The 20,500-nt window shown below is 36.8% G+C and overlaps 1 protein-coding gene and 3 long non-coding RNA genes across 11 annotated transcripts; 1 reads left to right on the top strand and 3 right to left on the bottom strand.

Moving 5' to 3' along the window:
• Positions 1–3,953: 3,953 nt before the first annotated feature.
• Positions 3,954–9,066, bottom strand: LOC113323092. Of its 8 annotated transcripts, none has more exons than XR_003347425.1 (10): positions 8,463–9,066; positions 8,261–8,373; positions 7,884–8,008; positions 7,536–7,671; positions 7,040–7,107; positions 6,177–6,586; positions 5,974–6,072; positions 5,614–5,717; positions 5,267–5,428; positions 3,954–4,312 (listed from the first exon to the last, which is right to left on the bottom strand). It is a non-coding gene; the product is annotated as an uncharacterized LOC113323092 (long non-coding RNA). The 8 variants fall into 8 exon arrangements; XR_003347424.1 differs by lacking the exon at positions 7,040–7,107 and having other exon boundaries at positions 8,463–8,610; positions 8,806–9,066; XR_003347428.1 differs by lacking the exon at positions 7,040–7,107 and having other exon boundaries at positions 8,463–8,529; positions 8,806–9,066.
• Positions 9,067–10,893: 1,827 nt separating this feature from the next.
• On the bottom strand, positions 10,894–12,466 carry LOC113323093. Its single transcript, XR_003347430.1, has 5 exons — positions 12,333–12,466; positions 12,065–12,151; positions 11,911–11,960; positions 11,059–11,103; positions 10,894–10,958 (listed from the first exon to the last, which is right to left on the bottom strand). It is a non-coding gene; the product is annotated as an uncharacterized LOC113323093 (long non-coding RNA).
• Positions 12,467–12,492: 26 nt separating this feature from the next.
• On the bottom strand, positions 12,493–14,313 carry LOC113323094. The gene is made up of 3 exons (XR_003347431.1): positions 14,172–14,313; positions 13,729–13,840; positions 12,493–12,529 (listed from the first exon to the last, which is right to left on the bottom strand). It is a non-coding gene; the product is annotated as an uncharacterized LOC113323094 (long non-coding RNA).
• Positions 14,314–14,586: 273 nt separating this feature from the next.
• On the top strand, positions 14,587–19,782 carry LOC113324106. The gene is made up of 3 exons (XM_026572442.1): positions 14,587–14,843; positions 15,135–15,306; positions 19,300–19,782. Exons 1-3 carry the CDS (start codon positions 14,587–14,589, stop codon positions 19,780–19,782), a joined length of 912 nt encoding a protein of 303 aa, XP_026428227.1.
• The last annotated feature ends 718 nt before the right edge of the window (positions 19,783–20,500 follow it).

The following is a 20,500-nucleotide window of genomic DNA, read 5'->3' as shown; positions in this document are numbered from 1 at the left end:
AAAAAAAAAAAAAAAAAAAAAAAAAAGAAAAAAACGAGAAGTTAATCGATCAACTGAGATTTTTCTTGCTCGATAATCACTAATTTCCAACAAATAAACAACAAAAAGTTAGTGCAAAAAATCACAAGCTAGTCACTGGGAGGATTTACTAGCAGTGGTAGATTTAGTAATAGGTGGAGATATCGAAGGAGTGGAAGTCGAAGTTGAAGCAGTAGCTTCCTCAGCTTCAACTAATTTCCGAAGTCTTTCTTGTAATACTCGAACCCTAGTTTCAGTAGCTCGAAGCTTTCTCCATCTATAACCTGCCCAGCAAGCAAAACCACCATATACGAGGATATATGAAGCCCAGACATAAGGATATTCTTCAGCGTGTTGTTTGAGTTCTAGATACTTGTTTTCTAACCTTCCCTTCCAATCTGCTGGAGAAACTTGAGTTTCTTGCTGCTCCTGTAGTTGCTGATTTTCACTTCCACTTTGCCGATTCTCTTTGTTCGCCATTACTGAAAAGAGAAGAGGACATTTCAGTTTTTTTATGCCTAATGGAGAGAATGCAGACAGTGTCGTATCATTTAATATAGTGAGAAACATGCACTGAAAATAGCTATCATTTAACCAACGGATGAAAGCTACTTTAAGTCTGTAACTATTATGGGATTCATAAATCCTGATATTAGTCATTGTCAGTAACTAATCAAGTTTAAAGGGGGCACATGACTAGGATCTTTACTACCCAACCAGAAATTTATTAGCAATGATGTATGCTGAATCTAACTTTGCACACATAAGACATGTTGGAAAGAAAGGACTTCGAAGTACACATAAAATAGCCGATATGAAAAAAACAGAACTTCTATCTAAGCAAAAACATTATAAGAGTGATTGATTACACTGCACTTCAGTATTGTGTCTCAAAGCTTCACTATGTAATACAGGATTGGTGATGTTGCATTGATACCCAGTGAAGCAGCAAATACACAATATGAGAATTTGATGTACAATCTAAAGCGACCCTAGCAAAAATCAGGGCAACAGGAACACAATTAGTGTTTCAGTAGTGGTACTACTGCATTTGTAACTGAAACTGAGTCAGTATTCATACACTTAATAACACATGCTTCTAAAGCAGCAAAGATTAGGTGTATAAACAGTAATCCAGTTTGGTTAGGAGTGCTTGTTTGGTCTGGGCATCTCCAATGCAGCAGCAACTTCTTAGAAACAGAACATAGCCATGTACTGTAAGCATTAACTATAAAGAATGCGACTAGTATGAAGATGGGTGATGGCCAAACAGTACAAAAAGGATTAGGCAACGTAATCTTCTGTGGCTGTCAAGTATAGGTAATCAAACACTATTAGTGGATTCAAGCAGAATTTAATCAAATACCAATAGTAGATTCAGTGGCTAGTTACTGTATCCATTCCATTGTTGCTTTATGTCATGACTTCTTGTCCAGTCTTTGGCAGAACATGTATTATAGGCTTAACCAAATTTGTGCAGTTGCGTCTTTCTTGTAAACACAGAAAACGGAGAGTAGCCTAATTGACAGACAATTAAGGGAATAACTGAGAGTAACCAAATTTTAACAACCTATTTTGTCAAAATTTGCTTTGACATACTTCAATCAATTAAGGAAATCAATCGAAAAAAGAAAGAACTTAAACCCTTTATAAAAACCCCTATCCTACTCATCCAATCAGGTTACACATTTTAAGAAGAAACAATATAAAATACTAACCAATCTAAGTAAGCAAACGACTTTCCAATAAGCAAGGTAAGAAATTGTTCCTTCCCAAATGCATAATCTTTGCGCCGAAGATTGGGAAATCGATTTCAGTTGGGATTTCAATTTCAGGCACAAAATTGAAAATAACAAAATACTGGATTCGGGAAACTAAAAGAAGAAGAATAAGAAGTGGGAATCGCTGTGAAGTCACTAATAAAACCCTATGAAAAGAGACTATGTGGAGGGAGAAGAAATCATATGGAGAGCTCAGATTCACAGTTTGAAGAAAATAGGTTTCGACATTTTTTCTGAAATAAGAAAGAGGGTAAATACAAATTGTCTAATGTAACCTTCTTATGTTTTGATATGACTCATCAGGAAGCAAGGACTTTAAAGAAGATACAAAAGGTCGATCTCTAAGGAGTGTGGACTCGTTAAAGGAAATCGTTCTATTGTTCAAAACCTTCTCCTTGTCTAATAGTCCCTAGAACAAGTTAGAGAACAACAATACTCTTGTGGTTCTCTACATAGATAATCAACGCTCTATTGTTCATTCACCAAAGAATGACAAACTTACTTGAGTTCCTTAATTGTTGGCAATTTAGGAGCGGTTCCACTGAGACTGTTAATGACAACTCCCTGGTGGTTATAAATTGGAATCAATTTAAAAACCCATTAATTTTATTTTTCGATTGATAATAGAATTTAGAACATGGGGGGGACAGTCACAGATTGCTAGTCCTAGCTTGATGATGTTCATAATAAGTACACACCTCCTCCTAGTCTAACTCAATGGGGGCTTTGTCTGCAACATGTGCACATGTTAAAAATTGCTACTCTTCACTAGGCCTATGTTGTGCGGGAATCAGCTAGCCTTTCTCCTGAATAGCAATTAGCTATTTTATATATCTAGTTCTTTTTCTCACTCTTCTTTGGAAGATAACATAATCATGAATTACACTTTACCCAAATATTAACTTCTCTAGAAAAATTTTCAACATTTCATATCTCTCAAATGACAATGTTCTGTACTGTGACGGTTCTGTATCAAAAAATTCTAAACACTCAATAACTATACCAGCCTACTAACAAGATACCATTCTGGTTATCTAACACGGACATGGGCTGCTGGTACTTACCTGATAAAGCCACAACTCTTGGAAATCTGCCAATGTTTTAACCTACTGCTATTCTTATCAACAACAAGAAGAGATCCCGAATCAACCTTACTATCCATTACTTGCCTTCCACCATTTGGTAGGTTACCAGAAGCTGGAATTACTAGATCTTACTTGAACAAAGCAGTGCATAAAATGGGTAGAAAAGAAATAGGAATTTTACCGAAGTAATCAAAATCATAAACACAAAAACAAATAAGCATAACCAAAAAGAACCAGGGTACAAACATTTGAAATTTAGAGTTCCCAATTAGGTTTATCCTACTTCTTTGCAGAAATGTGATTTCAACAATGTAATTCAAAACCCTAGAATAAGAACAACCCATAGAATTTCATCTCATTTCATCAAAATCAATATCAATTCAACCTCTTATTAAACTTCAATAACAAAACCCAGTTATCAACAAATGAATCAATACCCATACTCAACAAATCAATTCCACAAACAAACAAAATTGAAACATCACAAATAATAACCATGATTGATGAACTAACCTCAAGAGATTGAAACTCAAGCAGATTCTTCCCCGTTTTCAAGAATCATCCAAGGGGATTGAACTTCGAAACTCAATCAAAACCTTAATTTAGAGCTGGTTTTCTCACAAACCCTAATAAAACAAAACTGGGTTTTGGAGCAAAATAGTGGAAGAGAAGTAACTTAAACGGAGGAGGGGAAGGGGAGTGTGGAAAACACTTGACTTGATTCTTAACTTGTACCCAAAGTCGTGCGATACGTGCAGCTCATACGTGAGAGCTGGTCACTAACTAAACAAATGGCTAAGGGCTACAGCCCACAGCAACTTGAGCTGAAAATTCTTTTGTATTCTTTTTTCGTGGTTCAGGGTTAAGCCTGGAATTTGATTATAGGTTGTGAAGCTGAATTTATTAATGGGCTAGAAAGCATGGCTTCTAATGGTTTGCTAAGGTTGCTGGTGCAGTACTACCAATTCATGAAGACTTTCAGTCACCAATGTTCAGCCTTGTAATTTTTAAGTACTAATATTCGGTTTAAAGTTTAAGATAAACGAATACATGATGCTGGAGAAGACAATGAGTGGTAAACCCAAAGGCTTTGTTTATTTAGCAAATCTCTCCACGAAAACAATGTACAATTATCAAGGTTCATCGAGTCTGATTACACATGTCACCTACAGAGGTTACAAGCTAGTGCTAAAAGGTAATGAATAGATAGTTGACGGCGGTAATGAATAGGTGATCTATCAATATGGGCGACACCTTTGATCAAGGCCGCGGTTACGGTCAGACATTATCACCACAGCTATGCGTTCCTCCACAACTCCTGACATTGCTGCTGTATCCATCACTGTGTCATACCTGGATCCATCGAGTCATTGTCGCTCCTTCCACCCCTCGTTGTGGAGGAGTGATTGGTTGCGTCACAGGCTGTTGCTAAAAACAACAAAGAACCAATAATATTAATAGGTTTACTGATGATAGTGTTAAAGTTAAGCATTTACTATCAAGGTCAAGGTAGGCAGGAAGCCCCAACCAGAACAGATACAAAATCAAACAAAGGAAACTTGCAAGTGTTGAACTGTTTCCACAATAGATAGAGGAACGAAAAAGAAATTCCCCCAAACCGTAGTAAAAACTGGTACAACTTAGCAATGAACCACTGAGACACTAAAAATGATTAGCTAAAAATTACTGCAACTATCCGACAATTCACTTTTCTAACGTCAGTAGCTGCAATAATTTATGGCTAACCATTTTTACTGCCCAAATGAGTCATGCTACCCTAACTCCTCCATTTTCTGTAAAGCGGAGAGTAGGAAGCAAAATCATCATGTATCATAATGTTTTACTGTTTTACATGGCTCCATTACCTTTTCTTATTTTCAATCAATCAGGCAAAAGCATGGGAAACATTGCCATCCCAGCAGGAGGAGGTCCACTGCCATAGATTAGAGGAGACAGACTAAAAACTCAACAAATTATGTACTAAAGCAAATGATAGTACGGACCCACTAAGGTCTTACTTTCCAGTCATTGGTAAACAGCCAATGGGGCTGACCATTTGCTTTAGTCTATGAATACTTCGCTCATGCTATATATATATAAATTGAAGACAATAATCATGTAAATGGAGCAAAGAATAACATGATTAGACACAAAACAATCTGGTCAGCTTATACCAAATAACTGACTCTGGTCAAAAGTTGAGTACCAAATTTTTTGGAATTGGATAGTTAAAGGACATACACATTAACTAAGTTCACTGATCATATTTGCCTAAGAAATTGTGATCAGTGAACTTAGTTAGAAGTTATCAAGTGGCTAGTCAACCACATTAATGTCCCTAAAATTCAGATTAACCGAATCACGGCAAGGAAATATAATCACCTGAGAGGAAGAGAGAGTATCTGAATACTTAGGGTCTTCCACTTTACAAGCATTTTTGTCCAGCTTAAATCTAGATCTTATGCCTTAGAATACGCAGACCAGGCACTGTTGTAATACTCAACAAATTGCAAAGCTACGGTTGCAGCTGGAGTTATATCGGTCCTGAGAGAAGAAACATGAAAACCATGACTCAGTACAGCAGCAATCCCTGGTTTCCAAAATACCCAAATTAATATTTGATGAACACAGAACATTCACAGTCACATCTACAAATGCGTGAAGCACAGTGGTAAAGCTGGTTATAATCAACACAACAAGAAGATACATTTTCCACGAAGCAAACTAACCTTTCGCAGTTCCACCCAGGAACCCAATTTCTGTCACTGACTTCTCCCCAGCTTATTACCAACGAGTGCTTTGCTTGAGAATGCGAGCACTTCATTGATTTATCCTGACAAGTAGGTATATGGGCAAATATATAAGCAAAGTCTAAAAGGAAACAAATATGTCAGTGGCAACTAGAAAGTACAAAGGTACAGATCACGGCAACAACACAAATAATTGTAATTTACCGTCAAAACCATCTCATGTCAAACAACCAAAGAAGAATGTGTATGGAATCAGTAGATACCAATGTAACACACCAATTCAAATCCTTTATTGGACCTAACGCAACTATAATTTCTCTGAGAAAGAAAATGTATTACCTTCGATCTTGAATTATGAGTTTCCTCTATGGCTTTCACAGCCAAGTCTTCATTTCTGAAGGTCACAAATGTACTCCCGCCAGGATTTTTTCCTTCCATCTTTGTTACCCGATACATCCAAAATACAAACACAACTACTATGAACCCTGAACAAAGATAATTCTAAAAAGAAAAGAAAACGAAAAAATCGCAAAAACTGTTACCTTCGTGGCCTTTCCAACAGTCTCACAAAATCTCCTTGCATCCTCTCTGGAAGCTTCTAAAGGGATGCTGATGACATACACTTCAAAGCCACTAGGGGGAGGGCAACGAGCTCAGTGTGTTTATGGAGCTAAGAGATTTTTTTCTCTCTCCACTTTGACAAAGTCATGAGCAGCTGACAAAGTCAACAATCGATGAAAAGTGTAAAGAAGGGGTTGGAAAAACAAGTCATTTCTATTCCATTTTCATCAAGGATAAGACCAAATAACCACTATGCCTTCCTCCACTCGACCCACGACTCCTGTCATTGCTGCCATATCTGTCACTGCTGCCGTACCTGGATCCACCGTCATTGTCACTCCTTCCACCCCTCGGTTCTGGAGGAGTGATTGGTTGCACCGCAGGCTGTTGCCTAAAACCAACATAGAAGAAATAATATCAATAGGTTTACTGACAAATTATAAAGTTAAGCATTCACTATCAAGGTCAAGGTAGGCAGGAAGACCCAACAAGAACAAATACAAAATCAAACACAGGAGACTTGCATCTGTTGAACTGTTTCGGCAATAAACAAAGGAACCAAAAAGAAATTCCTTCAACCACAGTAAAAACTGGTAATTCCATCATAGTATTGTCAATTTAGCAATGAACCGTTTGGACACTAAAAATGATTAGCCAAAAATTACTGCAACTATCCGATAATTCACTTTTCTAACGTCAGTAGCTGCAATAATTTATGTGCTAAACATTTTTAACGCCCAAACAAGTCATGCCACCCTAACTCCTCCATTTTCTGTAGAGCAGAGAGTAGGAAGCAAAATGATCATGTAACATGATGTTTTATTGTTTTACATGGCTTCATTACCTTTTGATATTTGCGATCAATCGGGCAAAAGCATGAGAAACATTGCCATCCCAGCAGGAGGAGGTCCTCTGCAGAGATTAGGGGAGAATAGACTAAAAACTCCACACATCATGTCATAAAGCAGTGATAATAATCACGGACCCACTAAAGTCTTACTTTCCAATCATCAGTAAACAGCCAATGGGGACTCGAGTTATATACATTGAAGACAATAATCATCTAACAGGGTTAAGATAGAAAACAATCTGGTCAGCTTATACCAAATAACTGACTGGTTAAAAGTTGAGTACCAAAACCTCTTTTGGAATTGGATAGTTAATATATATACAAATTAACTACGTTCACTGATCATATTTACCTGATCACAGGGGAACAAAACAAGACATATTACATTATTTAACCTAAAAGAGATCTAACAAGCTATCAACTGTTTAGTCAACCACATTAATGTTCCTAAATTCAGATTAACCAAACCACGGCAAGGTAATACAATCACCTGAGAGGAAGACGGAGTATTTGGATGCTTAGGGTCTTCCACTTTACAGTTGGAGCATTTTTTACCAGCTTAAATTTAGATCTTCTCCCTCGAATACTCAGCATAGACTCGACGAATTGCAAAGCTACGGTTGTGGCTGGAGTTACATGGGTCATGAAAGAAGAAACAATGAAAACCATGATTCAGTATAGCAGCAATCCTAAGTTTTCAAAATATCCAAATTAAAACCTGATGAACATAGAAGATAGAACATTCACAGCTACAAATATGTGAAGCACAGTGGTAAAGCGGGATATAATCACCATACAACAAGAAAATAAATTTTCTATGAAGCATTTAAAAACCAACCTTTTGCAGATCTACCCAGAAACCAATTTTTGTCACAGCCTTCCTTATATCATCGTCTCCCCAGCTTCTAGAATTATAACCAACACGTGCTTTGCTTGAGAAAGCGAGCACTTCACCGCTTTATCCTGACAAGTAGGTAAATGGACAAATATATAAGCAAAATCTAAAAGGGGAAAGAAAAATGTCAGTGACAACTAGAAAGTAGAAAGGTACATATCACGGCAACAACACAAATAACTGCAGTTTAGTGTCAAAACCATCTCAGGTCAAAGAAGAATGTGTATAGAATCTGTAGATATAAATCTAAGACACCAATTCAAATTGTTATTGGACCTAAGACAACTATATGCTCTATAATCACATTCCTCATGTATTACCTTCAATTTTGAATTGTGAGTTCCTTTATGACTATCACAGCCAAGTCTTTATTTCTGAAGGTCACAAATGCATACCTACTCTCGCTAGGATCTTTTCCTTTCATCATTCTTACCTGATATCTCCAACATACAAACACAACTAGTATGAACCCGGAACAGAGAACACAACATGAAAGAATAAAAATACCGAAAAAACTGTTACCTAGGTGACCTCTTCAATAGTGTCGCAAATTCTCCTTGCATACTCTTTGGAAGCTTCTAAAGGGAAGCTGCCAACATACACCTCAAAGCCATTAGCGGGGAGGGCAGGGAGCTCAGCGTGTTTGTGGAACTCAGAGATATTTCTCTCTCTTCACTTTGACAAAGTCATGTGCAGTTGACAAAGTCAACAGTGAGTGAAAAGTGTAAAAAAGGGGTTGAAAAAACAAAAATCATTTCTATTTCATGATAAGTTGCTCTTCCATTTTCATCAAGGATAAAACAAAATAATCCACTGATTAATGTTTTATTCTGCTTGGAAATGAGAAAGTAAATCTACCGCTGACCTAATAGTATCAATGATTCTGGATAACAAGATTCTTCCATTTAAAGACAAGAACCACAACGCCAAACAGGGTGCCATATGATCAGCAAGAAATCTGCGCTAGCAGACTGCCCATGTCATCTTAACGAATCAACCAACCTTTGCCAACACAGCATCATGCACACCCAAACAAAATAGAAGCTGAAATGGTTAGATGAGAATCAACTCAGTGTTTCTGCTTCCTGTTGACATCATACAGCACACACACATCTGCAGCAGTCTTCATCTGAACAAATAACCATTTATTAAATAAATCTTCTCTCATTTGAACTTGAAAACATAAATCCACACTGAGATAACAAGGTATTATACAAGAGTAATTGATTCAAGATTGAATAACAACAATTTATCCAAATTGCGTAGTAGTGTGTTTTTAAGATAAAAAACTTACAGCCTTCCAGGTGTACAGTTTTGGACTAGGATACTAGGTTAAGATGATGAAACTCAGAATCAGAACAAACTCCTAAGGAACTGATGAATACAGGTAATATAAAATATGGGAGATGAGTGCTGGCTACGACTATAAGAAATTCAAGCACAATTTTACAAAGACTCGCACAATAATGGATTCTCCGATTGGTAATTTTTTTTTGTCTTCTTTTCATAACACTCAGCAAAGAGAGGTATGTCAAACTTACAGAGATGCTTTGGACATGGGAATAAGCTAACACAAGTGGCATAAGGTAGAATTTAAGGCATGTGAAATAACGCAAAGAACAAATGCTGATGATGTGCTGTTAGAACAGTGATCTCACACTGTTCTTCCATCTAATTTAATTTAACAAGACAAAAAAACCAAATCTCAGAGGCAGAGAACACAGAACATAAACTGACTCTTAAACATAATGAGCTTTAAGTATAAGAACTTGAAAAGGGTTGCATGATTGACCATCACAGTCCTTAAAAAAAACACTCAAGAACTGAATAATATGCAGTTAAAAAGATCGCATGCAAGAACTGCACATGTTACAGGTTGGATAACCTCAGAGAAATGCCCATATCTACTGATCATAATAAAATGGAAGCATACATTTGAAGCAAACCAAAGAACTCATTTCAAACACATAGCATTACAAAAGTGAGATCTTACCTGGATAACATTGATTGCTTGCTTGCCCATCCAAAGAGAGCTGCACCAACTGGGAAAGAGAGATAACCATGTTTCAAGGCCCTCATTAAAACCTGCATAGAAGAACACAAACCAAGAGATGTTAGATGGAGTATCTTCAATGGTATCGACCTCAACAAGACAACCAAGGCAAACAACTCAAAATGAACCTGTGAACGCTTACCTCGATCACACTTTCAGATTGGCTTTCCGCGAGTAGGAAAAGGATTATATAAAGTACCTGCACAAGCACAAGACTGGATTTTATTACTAACATCCTTAGGGAGCTTTCAGCTTCGCCCAAGGAATAGACAATCGATTTTTTAAAAAGTTAATACAATTTCCAGGACTTCTTCCATGCGCCAATGCAAATGCTTGCATCGCCATTCCACAGTTTGATAATAAAAAGAAGATTATGTGATTCATTTTTCATGTACAGTTTAATTCGTCACATTCCAAACGCAACAATACATGAGCTCCACAAACCCATGTCTGATATTTAAACAGAAAAAGGAAGTTCTTCCCCCATTATAATATTTAAGAAAGTATTACCACATTCAGATTTTCTATAAGGTACATCGTGAAAAAGACATGCCATTGTTGATTCAGAGAAATGTATTGCATGTAGCTAATCAGCCAGTTAAGTGAAAGTCACTAAGTACGGAGAGATTGAATCACTATATTACCTCAGATGCCACACAGCAATAAGCCATGAATCCCATAGTATAACTTAAAGAGCCAATTAGTACTGTCTTTAACATCTTTATGACTTGCCTTGCCTGATAGGAAAGTACTGAAACACAAAACAAATTCAGTAAGTGTTTAACTAAGCACATAATCCCAACACGACAAGTCCTTTAAACAGATTTTTTCCCGGAAGAAAAAGTGATTTCTGAAGAATGAAACTGAAGTGGTACACAAATAATTCCAGAGAAATAATACCTGTACATTGCAGCCAATGGCTGGCAATATCTAGGCTAAGCAAAGACAAGAAAATCATGCCAGGCCTGCCAATATAACCGAATATATGCTCAGCAACTAAAACACACAAATATATCCAAACATATGCTACAAGCATCACAAAATATTCACCAATGTATTCCCTACCGGTAAAACTGGGAGAGGACTACCAACAGACAAGCAGTGCTGACCCTGAAAACAAGCATCAAAGAATTAGAGATGGAATTGTGAATATAGCAGATAAACAGTTGACACACTGAAATGAGAAGTGCGTATGGTTTCAAGAAAAAAAGGTTCAGAAATAGAAGACTACATGTCTGTTACCATGTCTAGAACAACTCCAAACGTCGAAACTGATTCACGGAAACATTCAGATCAACCATAAGAACATTAGTGCTCAGTTACTTGTGTCAATCACAATATCCACATATGTTGACCCATGCCTAAAATTGGGTAGACAATGAACCTAGAAAAATGTGGTAAATGGTATGCTCAATTTCTAACTGAAGGGAGGAAAAGAAAAAACAAAAGGACATGAGGACAACGGGAGATTTTCAACTTCAGTTTTTCTAGAAATTGTTTAAAAGTACAGCCGCATTAGTGCACCTAAAACATTGGGTTCATGCAAAGTCAAAATTGGTAAGTAACTTAAGACCCACAACCCTCTGTCAAATGCTACATGTTATTATGACCTCTTTATCTCCCTCTTCTTACTTTTTAAGCTGCACTTCATGACTTCAACTTTATTCAAAATGTAAAATGATTCGCAATACTGGCATTATATATATTGATTAACTTATTTCCATACATCTCTACAATCATAATGCGGCTTTCTGTCAACTCATGAAAGACGGACTTCACGTAGTATGATTTGCTGCCACATTAAAATGGACTCAGTAGGGATAACACCAACAAAAGGCATCTTTTGTTTCTTCAGAGACAGATAAATACTGGAAAATACATATATGATAATGAACAATAAAAAATCAAAAAGTCTACCTTGATTGAACTTGCGAGCTAACCAGCCATCTAAGCCGTCACACACAAAGCTGCAAGCACAGAGGTTCTAAGATAGTAAGATGTGAAGGTTTCAACGGCAACGAAGAAACCGAGTTTGAGATTTAAAAGCAGTTCCTAAGGAGCCAAAGATTACCTGATGAAGTATATAGTATTGCGAAGAGTTTCTTATCTTCAAAACATCGAGCAAATGCAACAATATTCATGATAATTCTTATGTATCCTGAACAGAAATGAAATTGAAGACATGAATGTCAATTACTGATGGAAAAGGAAGGAAACAAATAAATCACTATTACTACTGAGAACGGCAAGTAAGGACACCTTAACACTTTTAAGGGAAAAAAAAAACAGAAAAAAAGAAAGAAAAAAAAAACAGATTTGAGCAAGGGCTGAGTATGTACCAGTGATATTGGGTATGTAAAGGTAAACAGATAATGTGGACTGCTTATTCTTCTTCGATGTGTCAACCACCCCCATTTTGTGTAAGAAATAGAAAGAGTGAGATATAAGAAGGTTCTAGAAACAATAGTTGGTATTTTAATTTGTTACAAGATAAAGTGCGTCATAACTACAATTCTCTCAGCATGTCCCTCTTTCCCTGCATAAACAAAAGAATTACCAAAACCCTCAACAAATCTGACATAAAAACAACAATGTGTTTGTGTGTGTGTGTGTAATTTGTTTAAAAACAAACAAGAAAATAAAATGAAATGAAATTATTGTTGTAAGGTATAACGTATATGCTAGGTTTTGCAAATGAGACAATTAAATCAGATTACTTCGATTAGGTTAGCTATGCATGTATAGATAAGCAACGAAATGTTCCAAGATATAACCAGAATCAATTAGTAAAAATGAAATAAATTTTGTTCTTCGTATCTACCAGCCTATATAATTGTTGTTAAATTAAATAAAATCAAATTAAAGAAAGAGGTTTGGATCAGATCGGCAGAGGCAGCAAACCTGAAGGAATAAAACAAAGCAAAACGTTTCTTGAGGAGAAACAAATAAGATTCAGGGGAACTGACTTATGATTATGGTGATGAAAGTAGTGGTCGTAGCAAAGAGAGTGTATTCAACAAGAATAAATTTCTCTCTTGCTCTCTTTTTAAGTAGTGCAGCAGAAGATAGAGTGTGATTGAAACAAACTAGTGATTTCAAGGATAGAATCGTTGTACTCTTCAGCTCTTTTGAAGAAGAAGAAAGTGAAGATGGATAATGAGACCAAAATGCAAACAAACAAACAAAAAAAAATGAACCAAAGGATGATCTCTAATTAGTTATTAAAAAAATGCCGTCATTTTGCTTTTAGGAATTCATTTTTGTTGTGTCTTTATTTCTCTAGAAAAACGCACTAATGTGAGCTACGTTTTCTTCTTCAGAGCAATGGGAATAAAAGTTATATAATGAACACCAAACAAGCATGTCAGGACTGCGCACAATCGGCGAAGTTGGAGCAGTGGCTGTGTGAAAAATCTGATGAATATTAGGAAGCGCATTTTGATACGCCACATTTTTGTTGATCATTTAAAAATGATTCTTCTAATATTATAACTTTGACAATTTTACCATAGAAGTTCTGCTGTTGTGCACTAATCCTAATTCTTTCAATATGAATGAATACATTTTACCCTATGATCACTTTTCTACAAATTTTTGCAGCATTTCACATCTAACAAACAACAATATTCTGTTAACAGTGACGGGTTCTGTATCCAAAATTTCAACACTTACTGCTTGTACTACCAAGATACCTGTCTAGTTATCAAACACGTATACTGGTTATTGGTGTGTTACCTGATAAAGCCGCAGCTCCTATTATCAACAACAACAACAACAACAACAGTTGCTGCATCAACCTTACACTTCATTAATAGACTACCACCATTAATTGATAGGTTTCTTCAAGCTGAAATTACCAGACACTAGTTGGACTGAGTAGTGCACAAAAAAGAAACAGTGGTTTTACCGGATTCATAAAAATCATAAAACTAAAACAAATGACAAGGAACAATTCCAAACTTCAATCTAAGAAAACCTACTAATGAATCACACAAACAAATTACAAGCATTGGAAGTCCCCAATTAGGTTTTTCTTTCATCATTAAATATTTACAGGAATGTGATTCAAAACCCTAAAAATTACATTCAACGGCAACACCTCCGAAAAATGAATCAAAACCCATATTCCACACAATTAAGAAGGAAAAAAAAATGCAAAAAATGTCTAATGAACTAACCTTAAAGCTAGCAGATTCTTCAACGTTTTGTAGATTCACAACCAAGTGAATTGAACTTCCAAACTTAATCCAAATCTAATTCTGAGTTGTTCTCTCGGAAACCGTGATAAAATTTGGTTTCCAGACCAAAATGTGGATAAGACTTGAGGGTAAATGGCAGGGGGCTGAAAATTGTATTTCTATTTTATTTTATTTTATTTTTTAAAAGTCCCGAAACGTGCAGTTCATACGTGAGTAGCCAGAAAATAGGGTTAACACTCCACTCCTCGTCCTGTTTCCTCTTCAGATCTTCTTCTCAGTCTCTAATCCGGCAAATATTATCCCAAACAAGTAAGTCCGCTTTCTTTATTCTTACTGGGTTCTTTCTGTTCCCAAGTTGTTCTTTTTTTTTCAGTGATTTATTTTGGGGTATTAAATGGGTGATGATATTGCAAGGACTATTTGGACACCATCAATGACTCGTTATTTCATTGAGTTACTGAAAGAACAAGTTCTGAGAGGCCCAAGAGGGAAGAAGAAGATGTCTGATTCTGCACTTCGAAAACAAGTATGGGCGCACATTACTTCGAAAATTTGGGGTTCAGTATTCTTCTCAACAATGGATTTCTATGGGACAGAACCAGACATATGGTGGTTGCTGCTCATGATAATATGTGGAATACATACATTAAGGTAGTACATTTGTATACCCTTTGTTGTATATTGTCCATCTATTTCACGAAAAGTGATACTTTCACTTTTTTTCTTCAAAAGTGTCACTTTTCCTGAAACGGGTTAATGCTCATTTGTGCAATTGAGTAGATTAGTCTTTTGTTTAATATCTAAAAAAAGAAGAAGAGGTTGGTGCTGAAATTGGTTTTTGTGAGGTAGAGCCGTAGAGAACATGGTTCATTCTTCGGAAATGCCAAACAAACAGAACGAGAAAGTGTTAATTATCTGACCAAGGGGATTTTGCAACTGAAGGATCGTCAAAAGTAGAGCTCAGTATGATAAGGATGCATTCTATAATCGTTTCAAAACACTGAGCAAACAATATCTTTGTCTTAGGGGACTTCTCGGCCATGGTGGGTTGGATTGGGATAAAACACTACACATGGTCAAAGCTGATGCTCATGTCTGGGATGACTACGTCAAGGTGGTCTAGCTTTTCTCCCTCAGCTAGTCGTTATGCATCTCTTTAGGTCCACATGGAGATGATTCAGCCATATGTTATTGGATCATCTAATGGCAACTGCAAAATGAAACTTAGCTTATATAAAGACAACTCTCTTTATTGATGTTTATAAAATCTCTCAAAACTAAACACAAGCTCTAATCTTGCTCATATGATCAACCACAACTTTGGTGATCATATATATATAGAACTATGAATTCCTTTTCCTAGTCCTATTACCTTATTACATGTCTTTCCTTTTCTTAGAACTAGATGACTTCTAATTCCCTTAGGATTACATCAATTTCCTAATCTTGTCCTAACCAGCTTGTTAGTGACTTCGATGTTGAAATTTAACCAACATTCTCCCCATTAAGCTTCAACCTTACCCGTGACATATCTTGTACTCCAATCAATTGTCTCATTTCTTCAAACTTGATCCGAGCTAATGCCTTTGTCAATATATCTGCTTTCTTCTCAGTTCCTGGTATGTGTTCAACGTTAATGACCTCCTTCTCGATGCATTCTCGTATGAAATGATACCTTTTGTGAATGTGTTTCGTCTTCCCATGAAACACTGGATTTTTAGTGAGTGGAATTGCAGACTTATTATCAATCTTGATGAGAACTTTTTCAGGTTCTCTTCCTTTGATTTCACCCAACAGTTCTTGAAGCCATATTGATTGTTTAGTTGCTTCTGTTGCAGCCATAAACTCAGCTTCACAGGATGAGAGGTCTACAGTGTCTTGCTTCTGTGAACACCATGTAATAGGTGCTTCTCCTAGATAAAATATATGACCAGTTGTACTTTTTCATCATCTTGGTCAATATTATGACTGTTGTCACTATACCCAACAATTCCTTTTGATCCTCCTCGACCGTACTTCAATCCATAGCTGATTGTTCCTCTTAGATATCTCAATATCTGATTTGTTACATCACCATGAGACTTGCGTGGACTCTACATATAACGGCTTGCTACTCCCACAGAGAAAGCCAAATATGGTCTTGTGTGTAATAAGTATCTTAGGCATCCAACATTTCTTCTATAACTCGTTGAATCAATCTCTGCTTCTTATTGTGCCTTTGAAACTTTAAGTCCAAACTCCATTGGTATCTTAGTTGGATTACAAGTTTCAAGTCCTGCTTCTTTCAGAATTCTCCTTGCATAAGCTTCTTGTTTAATCTGAATCCCATCTATTCCTTGATGGACTTCTATGCCAAGGTAATAAGTGAGTTTTCCGAGGTCTGACATCTCAAACTTTGATGACATTTCTCTCTTGAACTCATTGATTACCTTAAGGGAGTTGCCAGTCAAAAATAGATCATCTACATAGACTGCAATCACAAGAAGCGTTCCATTTTCTTCTCTTCTGTATACTGATGTTTCTTTAGAGCACTTAACAAATCTGATTTCTCTTAAGATTTGATTTAACTTTGTATTCCAGGCTCGAGGAGCTTGTCTTAGACCTTATAGAGCTTTTGATAACTTATAAACCTTATGCTCTTGTCCTTTTACTTCAAAACCTTCTGGTTGTTCAACATACACATCTTCTTGCAATTCACCATGTAAGAGTGCTGTCTTAACGTCTAAGTGGTGAATTTCCCATGAGTTTGATGATGCTTCTGCTATTAAGAGACGAATTGTCTCTAGTCTAGCAACTGGTGCGAAAACTTCATCAAAGTCTATGCCTGATTCTTGAACGTATCCCTTAGCTACAAGTCTTGCCTTATATTTGTTGACAGTACCATCAGCATTCCGTTTTATTTTGAAGATCCACTTAAGACCAATCACTTTTACCCCACCTGGATTATCAACTAGAAACCAAGTCTTGTTTCTGTTGATTGAAATAATTTCTTCTCTACATGCTTGTGTCCATTTAGTCGAGACCTTTGCTTCCTGAAAATTCCTTGGTTCATCATTAACAGAAAGTAGCATAATCTCACATTCTTCTGCAGCTTGAAGAACATAATCCTCCAGATACTGTGGCTTTTGTATCTGTCTTGTTGATTTTCGCAGTGGAATGGGTTGAGTTATTTCATCGTTTATCTGTGGTAGCCCTCGAACCATCTTGTTCTGAGACATAGTTTTTAAGGTTCTGAAACTTATGTGTCCTAATCTTGCATGCCACTTCCATGTCTGATCTTCCAGTCTCATATTCAGACACAATGGCCTTCCAATCATGAGACTTATCTTGTAGATTCTATTCTGTGAACGTGAGACTCTAACTAAAAGTCTTCCACTTGGGTCATGAACTGTTAGATAATCTTGTCGCATTCTAACATCACATCCAACTTCTGTAGCTTGTCCTAAACTTAGAATGTTGCTTTGTAAGTTTGGGATGAATTAGATGTTTGTGACAAGCTTCTGTTCTCCAGTCTTGCTCTGAAATAGAATTGATCCTTTCCATTCAATTTCTACAGAAGATCCATCCCCAAACTTCACTTGTCCTTTGATTTTCTCATTGAGTTCAGAAAAGTAGTGTCTCTTACCAGTCATGTGATTGCTGGCTCCATTATCTAAATACCAGATTCCTTCTTCACCATCCTTTGATTCGTAGTTCTTTGGTATTAGTTTCCCTTCGTTTAAGAATACAACTTCGTGCATGAAAAGAGCTGTATCTGCTTCCCTTGTTTCATTATTGTTTGCTTCTTCCATATTTTGTATTCTTTCAGGGGATATAGAGGAGAAGTGTCCTGGTTTATCACATCTGTAACAAATAATGTTTGATCTATCCCTCTTTTCTTTCCCTTGGTTTTGATCATTCTGACTTGTTGTTCTATCTTGTGAGTTAAACCTTCATCCCCTTCCTCGGCCTCTGTTTACTCTACCACCTCTTCCACGACCTCTTCCTCTTGTCGCAGAGTTTTGTTGGTAAGAGTTTGTGTACAAGAGTTTTTCTTGAGTTTCTCCATTGTTTTCTTCATCGAGGATTCTCTCTTCATATGCTTTCAATCTTCCAATTATATCTTCATAGCTAGTCTTCTTTAAATCTAAGACTTGTTCGAGAGAAGCTATGATATGAATATACTTGGATCTTGGTAAACTATTGAGAAACTTCTTTACCAGTTTATCTTCATCAATGGATTGTCCAAGTGACGCAGCTTTTGAGGCTATCTCTGATAGCTTTCCTGCAAAGCTATCAATAGTATCAGCGTCTTTCATCTTCACTCTTTCAAATTCAGACATTAAGGTTTGCAGACGGGCTTCTTTAACTCGATCAGCTCCGAGATTACGTGCCTTTATTGCATCCCAAATTTTCTTTGAAGTTTCCTGTTCACCAACTTGTAGAACAAGACATTCTGGTATTGCTTGAAAGAGTAATCCAATGGCAACATTGTTGTTGTCTGGGTCCAATGTACCAGGATCAATTGTTTCCCAAACTTTGTAGATTTTCATCAGTACCTTCATTCTCATAGCCCATACTGTGTAGTTTGTAGCGTTGAGGATTGGAACTTGTATTGATGGTGGCGTGAACTGTTTTGCACCCACAATGGTGGTTTCGTTTTCCATGGCTCAGAAACAAGCTCTGATACCAATTAATGGCAACTGCAAGATGAAACTTAGCTTATATAAAGATAACTCTCTTTATTGATGTTTAGAAAATCTCTCAAAACTAAACACAAACTCTAATCTTGCTCATATGATCAACCACAACTTTGGTGATCATATATATATAGAACTATGAATTCCTTTTCCTAGTCCTATTACCTTATTACATGTCTTTCCTTTTCTTAGAACTAGATGACTTCTAATTCCCTTAGGATTACATCAATTTCCTAATTTTGTCCTAACCAGCTTGTTAGTGACTTCTATGTTGAAGTTTAACCAACATCATCATCCCAAAAATTCAACCTTGAGTTCTTGGATGATCTTCATGCGGGTCTCAAGTTGTTGCAATTGTGGTCAAAAAGATTGTGATTTCTTTCCAAGGCGCCAAATGACTAACATTAACATATAATCAATCCATGCAGGCACACCCAGACGCCAGGCAATACCGAGTTAGGCCTGTGCCACATTACGAAGATTTATGTATAATATATGATATCAGTGAAAGAAATAACAATCTTGGCTTAGATCCAGTAGACAATGTTCAGGAAGACTCTTCATATTTGAACAGTGATATACTTAATCAGCATAACAAACGTCTACTTAAGTCGCCAATAGGTTCTGGATACTCTAACAAACTGAAGAACAAAGACCAGAGTATGATTGATGCTATTCAAGAGATGAGGAGTGCAGTCACTTTGTTGGCAGAGAAGACCGGAGAAATGAGTGATTATGTCTCAACAGAAACTTGGATGGCCGCACTTGGTGCTTTACCTGACACAGATGAAGAACTATTTTTTGACGCCTGTGATTTTCTAGAGGTAGATGCAAAGAGAGCGAAAACGTTTGTACTTTTAGATGGAAGCCTTCAGAAGAAGTGGTTGTTAAGGAAACTTGGCTCTTCATAGACCGTCGAATGTGTATTATTCTCATGAAGTTTTTCGTCATGAGAATAAATTTGGACAGAGAAGACATGGAAATGGTTGAGGAGAATTGGAATAATACTAATGGTAGTTTGGTCATAGGCTGAAAGATATGCTGGTATCTTTATGAAATGGGGTAAGAAAGGATTTAAACATGTTCATCGAGCCGTGGAAGCTACCCAAAGAAAACGGCTAGAGATTCAGAAAGTGGCGCACTTGCAAGACATACGTGAGGTGGAAAAGCAGCTAAAGATTGAGCTTGACTACCTGGAAATTACAAGACAGAAATTTTGGAAGCAAAGTAATACATCTCATTGGACTTCAGCAGCTGACAAAAATACTAGAGCGATTCACCTGTCAGTCGTGCAAAAGCAAAGGAAAAACAACATTCCTGCACTAAAGTTGGCGCCCGGTGTGTGGACTTCAAATCCTGACAGCATCACAAATCAATTGGTCTCCCACTTTGAGCAGATGTACAAGCATGATGCTTCTATTCCCGCACAACCTACCTTCAGCTCTGGAACTCTCCCTGCAGGTATAAACCATACTAACCTTACTTTGGTGCCTAAATGTAAGTCTCCATAAATTGCAGCCGAGTATAGACCCCTCGCCTTGTGTAATGTGTTATATAAGTTTGTAACTAATCTAATAGCTAGGGCCTAGGAGACTTGGGCCATTTATGGATGGTTTAATAGCTAAAAAT

The sequence above is a fragment of the Papaver somniferum genome, chromosome 11 (assembly GCF_003573695.1).
Source record: "Papaver somniferum cultivar HN1 chromosome 11, ASM357369v1, whole genome shotgun sequence".
Classification (NCBI taxonomy): domain Eukaryota; kingdom Viridiplantae; phylum Streptophyta; class Magnoliopsida; order Ranunculales; family Papaveraceae; genus Papaver; species Papaver somniferum.
This window is presented reverse-complemented; position numbering and strand designations above follow the sequence as displayed.

What these genes read in the sequence shown, in the direction of transcription:
- LOC113324106 (XM_026572442.1), top strand. Translation starts at nt 14,587, where the DNA reads ATGGGTGATGATATTGCAAGGACTATTTGGACACCATCAATGACTCGT. An exon ending in TGTGGAATACATACATTAAG is followed by an intron (nt 14,844 to 15,134) that starts GTAGTACATTTG and finishes TTGCAACTGAAG; the next exon opens with GATCGTCAAAAGTAGAGCTC. An exon ending in TCTGGGATGACTACGTCAAG is followed by an intron (nt 15,307 to 19,299) that starts GTGGTCTAGCTT and finishes CAATCCATGCAG; the next exon opens with GCACACCCAGACGCCAGGCA.